General features: G+C 44.9%; 1 protein-coding gene across 1 annotated transcript; it reads left to right on the top strand.

Annotated features, from left to right (window-relative positions):
* The first annotated feature begins 229 nt into the window (after positions 1 to 229).
* Positions 230 to 13025, top strand: tmco4 (transmembrane and coiled-coil domains 4). The gene is made up of 14 exons (XM_083641412.1): positions 230 to 282; positions 934 to 1084; positions 1184 to 1358; positions 1762 to 1789; positions 2944 to 3073; positions 4571 to 4668; positions 5390 to 5533; positions 5707 to 5826; positions 6663 to 6827; positions 8183 to 8319; positions 8793 to 8877; positions 9193 to 9310; positions 9659 to 9776; positions 12006 to 13025. The coding sequence occupies exons 1-14, from the start codon at positions 264 to 266 to the stop codon at positions 12633 to 12635; spliced, it is 2118 nt and encodes a 705-aa protein (XP_083497538.1). The 5' UTR covers positions 230 to 263; the 3' UTR covers positions 12636 to 13025.
* The last annotated feature ends 1066 nt before the right edge of the window (positions 13026 to 14091 follow it).

The raw sequence follows: 14091 nt of genomic DNA, 5'->3' as shown, positions 1-14091 counted from the left end.
TTTTGCCAACCAGCACAAAGCGGTTATGTGCCAGTTGATTTCTAAAATCAAACACCTATCAACAACTGTTTTTTGTTTGTTTGTTTGTTTGTTTGTTTGTTTGTTTGTTTGTTTGTTTGTTTGTTTACGCCCCCCCCTATCAAATGTGGGCTACATGAATATGCGACAGTATGTTTCATTATCAGAGGGGAGAGCTTACGAGCAACACTTGAAACAGCAAAACTTCAGCTAGAGTTGTCAACTTGTCACTCTCTCTCGTCGGTATGGAGAAAAAAGAGTCAGGTACGGACACCAACTTTACCAGAGTAACGTTACTTACATGATGCATTTAGCGTCATTTTCTCCAGTAACGTTACATCAGTGCAGTACGTTAATACACTGACAACGTTAAATAACATTTGAACTGTTCGCTCACTGGCTAGCATAGCATGCCACGGCTAACAACAGCCAGCTGTCATAGACCGCTAACGTCAGGGGTTGTTGTTAGCCTAATTGTTAGCCGTGCTAATAAACAGACAATATTCTACTAATATGCATGCTAAGCAACTAGTGAGGAGCTAATGGTGAATATGCGAATATGAAAGTGTTACCCGAAAGTTAAACACCACTTCATGTAGATCTATTTCGGTAACGCGGAACTTAGCAGCATCTCAATCCATTACAAAGACAGAAGGAAGTGTACGATGTTCGAATGCATGACTTGAGACTTCATACCAATTATGGTCTTTTGGCAAATAGATTATATACCAAGCAGCACTTTATCTCAATAACCCTGTCAACTTTCCACTTTCTTTACATTTCATATTTCACACTGTTCACACTGCTGCCTGCATCATTGACAGCTTATTACGTGTTACATATCTAGTTTCTTGTATTATGTGTCTGAATCAGACTGCTAGTAAGTTAATAATGAATCTGCATTTATCACCTTAGACCCTGGGGGGGCAGGAACAACACAAGCTGCACCATGTGACCAAAACCCAGAGAAAATGATTGGCAGACAGCTGACTGAACCTGGGCGCTTTGCTTATGCGGGGCTGTGTGGAGTTTCCTTGGGCCAGCTGTTTACTGGGCCTGAAAACAGGTAACAAGTTATCTCATCGGAGCACTTGGTAGTAAGGCTGCGTATCGGTACTTGGTACTGGAAGGCTTGGTGTTGAGTAAATGCGGTGTGTTTTTGCAGGGCGTTCAGGCAGCAGTACCTGGAGGGCTTGGTCTGCTGGTTGGGCCTGGATGAGTCGGTGATGCCCGTCATGGGGGCATTCCTGTCAGGCCTGGGCTTGGAGGGCTCAGACACCTTCCTCTCCATCCTCAAGGCTGAACCACTGCTGGTGGCAGGGGCCACTCCCATCATACAGGTACTGCAGGGGGCGGGGCCACCCCATCATACAGGTACTGCAGGGGGCGGGGCCACCCATCATACAGGTACTGCAGGGGGCAGGGCCACCCCATCATACAGGTACTGCAGGGGGCAGGGCCACCCCATCATACAGGTACTGCAGGGGGCGGGGCCACCCCCATCATACAGGTACTGCTGGCGGCAGGGGGCGGGGCCACCCCATCATACAGGTACTGCTGGCGGCAGGGGGCGGGGCCACCCCATCATACAGGTACTGCTGGCGGCAGGGGGGCGGGGCTACCCCCATCATACTCCTGTTGGTTTTGTAATTGGGCAATATCAGGTTGGATTGTTCCAAACATGTATGTATAATACTATATATAATATATCGTACTCATTGTACCTCTCACTTTGTTTTACAGGACCTGGTGTCTTTTGCTGTTAAAGACGGTAAAATCCTTTTTTAAGAATCTATCTTATGTATCTATCTATCTATCTATCTATCTATCTATCTATCTATCTATCTATCTATCTATAAAAGGGAGCAAGTGGGCAATCTCTCTCTGTCTGCGATTTTTGTCCCGGAAGTGATGTCACTCAACTGGAGTGTGATGTCACTGATGATGTCACAATGTCCTCAAGCAATTGTGATGTCATCATGTCTATGACATCATCAGTGATGTCACTCGAGCACTCGAGGATGTCATCAGTGATCAGTGATTGTCACATCACCTATGCTGACCTCATCAGTGATGCGAAGTTGAGCAATTGTGCGCTGAGTGATGTCACTCGAGCACTCCATGATGTGGTCAGTGATGGTCACTCGAGCAATTGTGATGTACACATGCGTATAGAGCGGACGAGGCCGCGCAACGGCAGAGCTGTGTATGTGAGCTGCAGGGCCGACTTGGCGAGCTGCAGGGCGGGCGAGCCTAGGAATCGAACACGCGTAGCGCGCGAGATGCCTAGTTTAGTACAATTGAAGAATTCTGCTTTTTGAATAGAGATGTACTCAACTCTTCACAATACTGAGACTCAGGTCTTCTAGTTTCATGATACCAGGATATTCACTCTAGCTTTATAAAATGAGCCTGGTAGTGTATAGCCTCTGAAAGACAGTCATATCTGCCGCCCGTGAACCTATTCTACTTTCAACTGAGCATTGCATGATCTTGCACCCCCGTAGAACCGGGCCTGTACTGAGTTCCCAATATGATTTTATTTTTTTACAAAATGAGATTGCAGACAAATTATGACTGAAAAAGATTAATTTAATTATTTCTTAGACAAAAACCACAAAATACTTTATTTTTGCTGATCTTTTCTTTATCAAATTAAAGAATCCCTTTTTCATTCTGAGTTAGGGTATAACTGCAAAACACAATTTTTTGCAGTGAATGCATATTTTCTTTTCTTTGTAAAAGAAAAACGGAAGAAAAAGGAAAAAGCATTGCGGTTCATTTTTCATCTGACCAATTTGAATCTTCACACATTTGCATTGATGCTTAACTGTCTCGCGATGTATTGTTCCATCCATACTTTTGAGTTTGGTGTTGAACTGTATAAAGCCATTACCATAAAACGCTCTTCTTCTTCCTGTGCAGGCCAGTATGATGCCAGAGCAAGAGTCCTTATCCGTCATGTTAGCTGTCTGCTACGAGTCTCTCTGCAGCAGCTGGAGGAGTTTGAGCAGACACTGGGAGAGGGGCTGAGGGAAAGAGGAGAGGAGAGCCAGTAAGCTATGGATGGATGCATGGATGCATGGATGTGTCTGACCATGAGGGAGTGACAGAATCTTGAGTGTCTGAGTTCGGGAATGATGTTGTGATGGGTGTATAGAGGGCATGGCATGCACTAGCGCCTCCTCTGGTCGATCGCCTGTTCGGGCGGAAGGGAACTGTTGGGAATAGCGTGATCCTCCCACGTGCTATGTCCTGCTGGTGAAGCTCCCCTCTGTCAGGTGAAAAGAAGCGGCTGGCAACTGCGCATGTGTCGGAGGAAGCATGGTGCTAGTCTACGGCTCTCCCCAGATCGGCAGAGGGTGGAGCAGGGGGAATTTTGGACAAGTCCAATTGGGGAGAAAATTGGAGTGAAAATCAGAAAATTAATAAAAGGGGGTATGAGATTCACAAACTTTCCCATGGGAGCCGTGGGAACCCTGATGTATGCTATGCATGTGAGAGAGTGACGTTTTTGTGTTGATTGGTGCATAATAACATAATAACGTACGTGTGTCTCTCTTCACTGCCTTCATTCAGGACTGGCTCCAACCGTAAGTCTGTTTGTTGCTGGTTAAAATGTTTCTGCATATTGTTGGTTTTGTCACAGCACAAAATGACACCTTTTATCAGCATGCTTTTCATTGCACAAGGCAACTTTGCACTTTGGCACTCCCAAGTGGCCGTAAGAGATAACTGCTCGAAGTTTGAATGACTCCATTACCCATTAACATTCAGTTCATTGACGTTCTGTCAGTAAACTGCATACTCTTTGGACTTGGTGTCTTATCAGTGGCTGGTGGGGGTGGAGATGGTGAAGAGAGCCATCACTGGTGAACCCAGCTTTCTCTGGACAGAGCGCCTGCATTTCACAGTCATCACTAGCCGGGGCACCAAGACGATACCAAACCGATTTTGGTGGTTAAAGGTCAAAGTTCAAGGTCACTGCGACCTCACGAACCCCATTTCCAAGCTTTTTAACACAATATCTCAGGAACTCCTTGACGGAACTTCTTCCAATTTGGCTCAAACGTCGACTTGGATTCAAGGAAGAACGAATTACATTTTGGCAGTCAAAGGTTAAGGTCACTGTGACCTCACGAACGCCTTTTTCAAGATTCTTAACGCGATATCTCAAGAACGCCTTGATGGAATTTCTTCCAATTTGGCTCAAACGTCTGGAAACACATTCATGTCGACTGCTCACGTGTTGGCGGAGGCATATATCCGCGGTGGTCGTTCTAGTTGAGCGCTGCAGTGAGTCTCTCTCTCCTATCCAAAATGATGACAGCAGAAAGATGGTGTAATCAAGCAGCTCGTTCTGTCCAACAAGCCATCCTCAGTGTGCTAGCTGAAGAGGCATATGAAGCTTTATATTTAGAACAATTAAGTATAAGACTATTTAGCTGAAGAGTCATTTGAAGCTTTATTTTTACAACAAATAAATATAAGACTATAATAATATAAGACTGTTGCAACTCACAGATTGTCTGTCTGGCTCTGTATCCATTAGAGAGGAGTCATGTCGGCGGCTGAAGAAGGAGAGAGGACGGAAATTAAGACGCTACCTCCTGATTGGCCTAGCCACTGTGGGCGGGGGAACTGTGATTGGTTAGTCTCTTATTGCCTTGGACACTGACTTGCTTTTGAATAATTTACTTGGATGTCTAGTCTACTCTGTATGTGTACGAAACGGCCATGATACAATGTCAAAGTATTTTCTTATTGGCCAATTTATTTAAGATGGTTTGATAAATAAAAATATAATGTATAGTGTTAGCATACAACGTTACGACTATCAGGATGAATATAAAGAGTGAATGTTTTACTTCTATTGATTCTCTTTGAATTTAATTTATATTTCGGACTTACACTAATGCAAACTGCAACAATTCCCTCTACCACACACATTCAGGGGCTGTATTCTTCCTACTGTAGGCTTAACCTTTGTCCATAACACTGTCCCTTTGAAATGAGTTTCTGTATTGACTGAACTGTGTGTCTGTGACAGGTGGACTGAACTATATGTCTGTGCAGGCTGTGACAGGATTGACTGAACTGTGTCTGTGTTAGCTGTGACAGGATTGACTGAAGTTTGTGTCTGTGCCAGGTGTGACAGGATTGACTGAAGTGTGTGTCTGTACCAGGTGTGACAGCATTGACTGAAGTGTGTGTCTGTGCCAGGCGTGACAGGATTGACTGAAGTGTGTGTCTGTACCAGGCGTGACAGGATTGACTGAAGTGTGTGTCTGTACCAGGCGTGACAGGATTGACTGAAGTGTGTGTCTGTACCAGGCGTGACAGGATTGACTGAAGTGTGTGTCTGTGCCAGGCGTGACAGGTGGGCTGGCAGCACCTTTGGTGGCAGCGGGGGCCGGCGCTGTGTTGGGGGCAGCGGGGGCTGCAGCTCTGGGATCAGCCACTGGCATCGCCATCATGGCCTCCCTGTTTGGAGCAGCAGGGGCCGGATTGACTGGTAAGAACACCGGGGGATTTTACGGTGACGTTGCCACCTTCAAAATTTGAAGTACACAATTTTTGTCTTGCTTTCCCAATTTGACCTACCCATGTCTGTACAGTAGCATTTCTCTTCTCCTTGGTTGGTGGTCTTCTCTCCTCCTCTGTCATTTCCTTACGTTCTGTCTCCAGGCTATAAGATGAACACACGTGTTGGAGCCATAGAGGAATTTGAATTCCTGCCACTGAGTTCTGGGAAACATCTCCACCTGACGATAGCAGTGACCGGCTGGCTCTGCAGTGGAAAATACAGTAGGCCATCCTCCTCTCCTGCTCTCTCACTAACCTCAGGATTACAATTATAGTCGGTTCATGTTATAGTCTATTTCAAAAAGAATCATTGTTGCATAAACACAATATTTTGCACGTAAAGGTGTTAATCCTTTGCATGCAAATGGTGAAGTGATCACGATTTGCACACCTGAACCTTAGGCTCATGACATCCACTGTAGCATCCTTTTTTTATTTCTTCCTTTATTGTGGGTTTGTTTGTGGGAAGGAAGTATTTTTTGTTGGCATGTTTTTGTCTGATTGTATTTGTACATGTTGAATTGTACATTATATGCAAATCAATTAAAACATAGAGACACTGCATGAAATAGGCCACGCCCATCACGGGGGAAATCGCTCCGTTCACTCCCATACACCAGTGTCATTTTCCTTGAATTAAACATAGCTAACAGCTGTTGTGTGTGTGTGGGCAACACATGTAAAAAATCAAAAAATGTGGATCTAGCTGTCAAGGAAGTAAGTTGGAGTGCACGCGACATAGGAGAACGCCAGGATTGGAGGGGGGTTTCTGTTTTCCCCCGTTTTGGGCGTGGTTTCTGAAGGATGACGCGCTCTGCAGTGTCTCTATGCAATAATGCACATTTCTGAACACTGTCAAACTATACCAGGAGAGAGTCCTGTTTAGATTCTGCAAACAAACCACTTGCTTGCTTTTACATAATAGCAACACTCTTAACAAAACATTTTCACTTTCAAGTGGTGTCCTCTTCAAATACAATGGATACAAAACACTTCAGCTAGAAGTGGTGGTTAGTCTGGTGCTACCTCACCGCCAACACACCACTGCTGCCTTGCAGGTTCCTTCCAGGCCCCGTGGTCCGGCCTGGGGGAGTGCGGGGAGCAGTACTGCCTGGTGTGGGAGTCCCGCTTCCTGAGGGATCTGGGCTCAGCGATGACCTCTCTGCTGGACGGGCTGGTCAGCATGGTGGCACAGGAGGCTCTGAAGTACACCGTCCTCTCAGGTGGGGGAAATGGATCTGTATTAGGACAGAAGCCCTCAGGAGCAACCTCACCTGACCGGCAAAACCTCCTCTGGGCTCAAAAGTCATTCTTCTCATTGACTGTGAAGAGTTATCTCCTGTCAACCAATCCCAGCTATCTCATCTGCTCATTGAGTATGTTCACATGGGCAGAAATAATTCAATCTTAACCCAGTTAAGAGTAAGACAATACTCTGAATAAGACACTGCCATGTAAACAGCGTGTTCTGATGACCTTAAGGTCATATAAGGTCATAGTCAGAGTAAGCAATTGTCGAATTAAGACGCAGAGTATTCTGATCTTAGTCGCATTATTGAAGTGCATTTGTAGACATGTAAACACCGTAATCACACTATGATGTCCTATCAGAGTTTTCACAGCATTTTGCGACGCGTCGCATGGTAACATGTAAATGGGAATATTAATAGATATTAATTAATTAATCTATGAGCAACTCATGTAAACACCTTCATCGAAATATAGTCGGATTATTGCAGTCCATGTAAATGTAGTCATTGACTACGTTTACATGCACACAATATTCTACTATTATTCGGAAAATGACAATATTCTGAATTTGATAAGGGTCATGTGTAAACAGCATATTCCAGTTGCATTTTCCGAATTTGCCCTTTTTCCGAATTTAGCTTTTTACGATTAAGACATCTGGGTTAATCCACTATTATTCAGGTTTTAGGAGGATTATTTGATCATGTATACAGCGCATTCGGAATATTCATCTCAATCAGGGTTTTTACCGCAGTTTGCGACGCATGTTGCCTGTTTGTGGTCAGCTGATGTGTGCTAGAAAGAGCTAGAAGAGGCGATATAATTATAATCCTTTATCTCTGGCATGCAAAAAGAAAAGCCCACATTTCTGATTGGGAAACATCGATTTAAAGAGAGAGAGATTTAAAGAGAGAGTGGTGCCCAGTCCACAATGCTAATTAATAATAATTATAATAACGTAGTAACGTAGGCTACTTTTTATGAAAGACTTGGATGCGCATTTTCACCAGCAAGCTCCTGAAATGGACCAATGGATGCTGGTAAGAATAGTGCTGCTCTGTTTATTCCCAACAGAAAAACTCTGCCTACCTGCATCTCTCTCTCCCCCCCTCCCTCACGTGTCAGGGAGGGCGAGCTACGGCTGCACGTAAACGGGAATATTAGTGGATTATTCATTTAGTTGGAATATTGTCATTTTCCGAATATGGGCAAAAAGCGGAATATTGTGCATGTAAACGTAGTCACTGTCTTTGAGTTGTATTGACCCCTGGCCTGTGCTGGGTGTTTGTGACTGAATGGCTGTGTTGTACACTTTGTCCCCGTCTAGGCATCGTGGCAGCTCTGACGTGGCCTGCCTCTCTGCTGGCAGCAGCTAGTGTCATCGATAACCCCTGGTCTGTCTGTCTCAGCCGCTCAGCAGAGGTGGGCAAACACCTGGCACAAGTGTTGAGGAGCAGATATCAGGTATCAGCCTATTTTCTCCACTGTAGTTTAGTTTGTGTGTGCAGGGAAAGATTTGGCATGATCTATATTTCTGATCTGTGTTGACTCAGCTTGGATTGCCTTCCTAGAAACATGAAACAGCACATTAGGAAATGCACTATGTATTTGCACATTGACCCGAAACACAGTGGTCGGCAAACTTTTTGATATGATTTGAAATGATATACCATTTACAAATCCTCCTGTCAATCAGTGTGCCGCACCAAATTTGAACCGATATCGTACCGATACCTGGAAGTCGGTACCGGTACCCAATGGTACCTTTTTTCTATACTTTACACTCTGTGTAATTACAAAAATGTAAATATCATTTCAATTGTGCTCGCTGGAGTTTGCCGACCCCTGACCTCAAATATTTGCGGCTGCTTAGAGATTAATACTTTGTCTGTGGAGCAAATATGAGGAGGATGAAATGTATCTTTGTGTATTGAAAGGGAAAGCGGCCTGTCAGCCTCATAGGCTTCAGTCTAGGGGCCAGAGTGATCTACTACTGCCTACAGGAGCTCGCCAATGACCAAGGTAGGACTATTACACCAATATGTTCTTAGAAAGGAATACTTTTTTGTCATTTCCATGGAAAAAAACTTACTGGTGGCAATATGCATTGGTAAAGGAACACATTCATCCATGCGTTTTCTTTGCGCATGTCTTTAAGTCCACCAATATAGCCGAATCACTGGGTCACTCACTCACTCACTCACTCACTCACCCACCCACCCACTCACTCACCCACTCACTCACTCATTCACCCACTCACTCACTCACTCACTCAATGTGGAAAACTGGTTGGATCTGACCCCCCAAACCCATTCCCCTCTATCTTCGGTTCCTCAGGCAGTGAAGGGGTAGTGGAGGATGTGGTCCTCCTGGGGGCCCCTGTGGATGGCTCCGAGAAAGCCTGGGAGAGAATGACCAAAGTAGTGGCTGGCAAGATCGTGAACGGATATTGCAAGTAAGAGAGATCTATCCTATCCTTGTAGCATGCAGTGAAATATCGGCAATTGTTTTATGGTACGATACACTAATGTCAACCTTGACAGTCATACTACATCAGGGGGGAGAAACTGACTTTTTGGCTGTGTAGGTGCAAACATCTTAAAATTGTTCTTATTCATTTGTTTTACTTGTTTATCTAATTGGGTCAGTCACTTAACACCCCCCCCCCCCCCCCCCCCCACCCCACACACACACACACACACACACACGTTTGGCCATGTCTTGAGTGCAGGATGTCTCATGTGTGTTTTGAAGTGGTACTTGAATGTAATGATTTTCTGTTTCTGAACCGTCCACCTATCAGAGGAGACTGGCTCCTGGGGTTCCTGTACCGAAGCTCAGCTGCACAGCTGTCTGTTGCCGGGCTACAGCCAATCACTGTCAACCATCGCCGAATAACCAATGTGGATCTGTCGTCTGTGGTGAGTCAGAACTGTCGGTCTCCACTTTCAAAGACAAAACAAAACCGGTTGTAGTTGCCTCAAACTGATCCAGTGCTGTGAGAGAACTCACACATCCCACTGACAACTAGGGATGGGCATGATTCATCAATAACTGATCACTAAGGATTCTGTCAATCACGTCGAGTTTTGATCGATCGAACATTGGGATCAAATAGACGTTGAATTAATGAATTTCACTACATGGCAGCAATGAAACATCTCACCAGCTGCCTACGGGCTGGCGTAGAAATGGAAAGAAAGAGGGTTTTGAGAGGATTGCTGTTGGATATACATTCTTGGAATAAAGATTTAACAGATAACTGTGATTAAAATGACACCAAAGAGATATTTTATGATGTAATATTTTGATAATATTATACAAATTTTATTAGTGCACTAAAAGAGACAATTCCATTATTTGAATAACAATAAAAGGTAAAAGATTTTTTTTTTATATTTATGATAAGGCCGCTGCTGGTTCCATTTAAGTTTACAGCAATGCTTAGCCTTTCTACCCCCCATAAACCATGTGATTCCACATTAAAACTTGTCATGGTAGCTGCTCAATGGCCATTCAGTTGACCCACATAATGTACTGTATGTGTAAGAATCTGGAAGCAATCAACATGTATTGAGCGTTGTTGTTTTTGTAATTGCCAATAAGTGAATGTCCGTATTGTAACACAACTTAAAAAATCAGACCTTCCCCGTCCCTCTCTTCATTCAGCCGCTTTTTCAAAAAGGGGCGTGGGCCGAGTGTTCATGTTTCTGCATACTCCCGAGCCTGGCTCTTTTCTACAGCACTCTGCCAGCAAACCAGAGAAGATACAACAGCTGCAACACAAGCTAACGTTAGCTTAGAAATCAAGTCCACTAACGTCAACAAATGACCCACCACAACACAGAGTCCAACAAGTCCACCTAAAAGTTTAAAGCTCGCCTGGCCAAACAGCAGCAATGTGTGCTTTCGATTCATGAAGGGAGCTTCTTGTTATTGCTGTTTGTTTAGCATGTAACATTAGCTTGTTGCGTTAGCTTTTTACCACAAAACTGTCTGCAGAAGACCTATTGTTACCAGAATAAACGGTTGGTTGGAGCCAAAAGTGATGCACAAAATGACGGTGACAAATATTATTGTTACAGTATATCGTGGTTTTAGCTGGCTAATAACGTTGATTGCTAATGCTATTCTAGCACCAACCAATTGCTATCTACCAGCCAGAAGCCCCAGGAGTCCGCTAATTCATCCAAGACCGTCTTGTGTGGATAATGTAACAAGTTGCAAACATGCCTACTTTGCTTTTAGAACATGGTTTGGTTGCAGTAACAGATGCGCCACTTGCAATGCCCACGGTCGCTTCCCAGGCCACACCAGCTCCAGGGAAGCAGGCCGCCCCCGGTTCTGTCATGCTAAGCTAACCAGGAGCAATCTACCTTCCCCAAAGCCGACGCAAGCAAAGGGACACGACCAAACGCACCACGATAACTAGCCAAGAGACACGACCAAACGCACCACGATAACAAGCCAAGAGACACGACCAAACGCACCACGATAACAAGCCAAGAGACACGACCAAACGCAAGACGATAACGTCTGCTAATCCATCCAGACTCCCGGCTGACTAGGCCAGGTTGCTGTTTGCAAATGACTTCATCAGCTAACGTTACCAAGCAACCAACGGCAGTAATACATGTCACTGTTTTGTAACGTTACCAAGCAACCAACGGCAGTAATACATGTCACTGTTTTGGTCGCTGGCTGCTCGCTCGTGCTGACAGAGAACAGGCTGACTGCAGTTACCATAATGGCCACCGGTATCAATAATCAGGTTCTTACACATAGGGCCTTTAATGTGTCACTGAAGTAAAAAAAAAATAATAATAATTGCCATGTCTGATACACTCGTAACATGGGAACAGGGAAACCTGCAGCAAAAGATCTGATTTAGGGGCCGTGTCAACAGGAAGCGGTTAATTGAGCTGCCTGCGCCTTCCTGCAATTCATTCTGGATTGTAAGGACGCTCTAGGAACGCTGCTCTTCCCAGCACCGCACCTGTTGGTGTTTAAGCGGTCTCGACAAAGAAAACGCTTCCTGTTGACCCTGGCCCCTAAAACAATAGAATCATACAGAGTAGAAATTGTAATTTACAGCAAAATACAGTACCCTTGTGTTTGTCCAGGAAATTTAAATTGTTTCTCCTTCCCAGGTGAACGGTCACTTGGACTACATGCGTCAGATGGACACCATCTTGGTAGCAGTTGGAGTGCCCACCAGAGAAGTCCCAGGAGCCTCCATTGCTCCTCTTCAACCTGTAACAATAACCAATGAGGCAGAGGACATCCCCAATCCAACCCCTAAAGAGCAAGTGACCCAGAGGCACAACCTTGAACGTAGCTCAACTGGGACAGATGAGAAGGTAGAGACAGAGGAGCAGGGTGACGGTTGGGATATCCCTGATATTTCAGATCTGCTGGACTCCCTGAATGATGCAAACAGCGCAGTTGAGAAGAAAGTTGTGAATGATTTGCTACATAGCTCTGAGGAGAAAGCCACTAATGACGACACATTGAATGTTTCTAATACACAATGTGGCGGTGCAGAGGAGGCAGACCCAGAGGGCGAGCACGTGTCCTGGAGCTGGGACCATACACCCTGGACCACTGAGCACACACACCTCAACCAAGACCACCACACTTGTAAAGAGCGTGTGTCACAGGAGCCTCCTCGTCAGCCCTCCTCCTCCTCTGAACTCAAACCTTCAGAGGATCACAGAAGACGTCCATTTCAGTCTCAACACAGTGACATGCCAGACGCCGACAATGGCAACTCGAAGTGAAGAAAAGTGCCTAAATGAACTCGTGTTAAACTCATCTGTTTCACTGGGTTTTGGGAATAATTTCTCATTTTACTCTCAACATAATTTCGATTTTTCTAAATTAATTTGAATGTTTACCAACTGTGACTGTGAAGAATAGCATTGTATAATTTATTGACAGTATTATCCAGTAGCCTGTAAACTAGTGAGTTTAAGAAATTGTAAATATTACAGATTGCAGATTTCACAGGATGCAACAAAGCAGGTTTCATCTCCTTTCCTTTCATCCTCTTACTTAGGGAGGGCACGGTGAAATCGCCTCGTCATCTTATTTAGGGAGGACACGGGGATATCGCCTCGTCATCTTATTTAGGGAGGACACGGGGATATCGCCTCGTCATCTTATTTAGGGAGGACACGGGGATATCGCCTCGTCATCTTATTTAGGGAGGACACGGGGATATCGCCTCGTCATCTTATTTAGGGAGGACACGGGGATATCGCCTCGTCATCTTATTTAGGGAGGGCACGGGGATATCGCCTCGTCATCTTATTTAGGGAGGACACGGGGATATCGCCTCGTCATCTTATTTAGGGAGGACACGGGGATATCGCCTCGTCATCTTATTTAGGGAGGGCACGGGGATATCGCCTCGTCATCTTATTTAGGGAGGACACGGGGATATCGCCTCGTCATCTTATTTAGGGAGGACACGGGGATATCGCCTCGTCATCTTATTTAGGGAGGGCACGGGGATATCGCCTCGTCATCTTATTTAGGGAGGACACGGGGATATCGCCTCGTCATCTTATTTAGGGAGGACACGGGGATATCGCCTCGTCATCTTATTTAGGGAGGACACGGGGATATCGCCTCGTCATCTTATTTAGGGAGGGCACGGGGATATCGCCTCGTCATCTTATTTAGGGAGGACACGGGGATATCGCCTCGTCATCTTATTTAGGGAGGACACGGGGATATCGCCTCGTCATCTTATTTAGGGAGGGCACGGTGAAATCGGCCGATAAAGGCTTTAAAATGAAATATTGTATCGGCCTGAAACAAACATGTCTGCCAATATAATGATGCTTTAATTATGTCCAAATGCTCGATGCTTGACTAAATGCTTGACTGCATTGAATTGAATACTTGACTTTTGTCTCGGGTGCAGCATCATCCAAACCAGTTTCAGTAGGATGAATCTGACGGGTTTGTTTGAAAGAAAATGTTACATAAATAAAAAAAATATGTCATGTTTTACATAATGTTAAATTGAAGTAGTTTTCTTATTTTGCCCAGTGAATGTGTACATTTTGAAAAGCATTGTATTTATGTCTGCATCTGCCAGTGAGCCGTCATGATACAAGTAGGCATACTAATGACCCACTAGAAGTGTGTATTTATCTGCACAGACCCAGGCCCCGTGTACTGTACAACTTCTGGGCAGTAGAACCAAGTGGGAGGTGTAGCCCCGCC

The sequence above is a fragment of the Poromitra crassiceps genome (assembly GCF_964638095.1).
Source record: "Poromitra crassiceps genome assembly, chromosome: 8".
NCBI lineage: Eukaryota > Metazoa > Chordata > Actinopteri > Beryciformes > Melamphaidae > Poromitra > Poromitra crassiceps.
This window is presented reverse-complemented; position numbering and strand designations above follow the sequence as displayed.

Excerpts from the sequence above, each read along its gene's own strand:
- tmco4 (XM_083641412.1), top strand. Across the intron at positions 1,085-1,183 it reads TTTACTGGGCCTGAAAACAG|GGCGTTCAGGCAGCAGTACC; the intron begins GTAACAAGTTAT and ends GTGTTTTTGCAG. Across the intron at positions 9,777-12,005 it reads ATGTGGATCTGTCGTCTGTG|GTGAACGGTCACTTGGACTA; the intron begins GTGAGTCAGAAC and ends TCTCCTTCCCAG.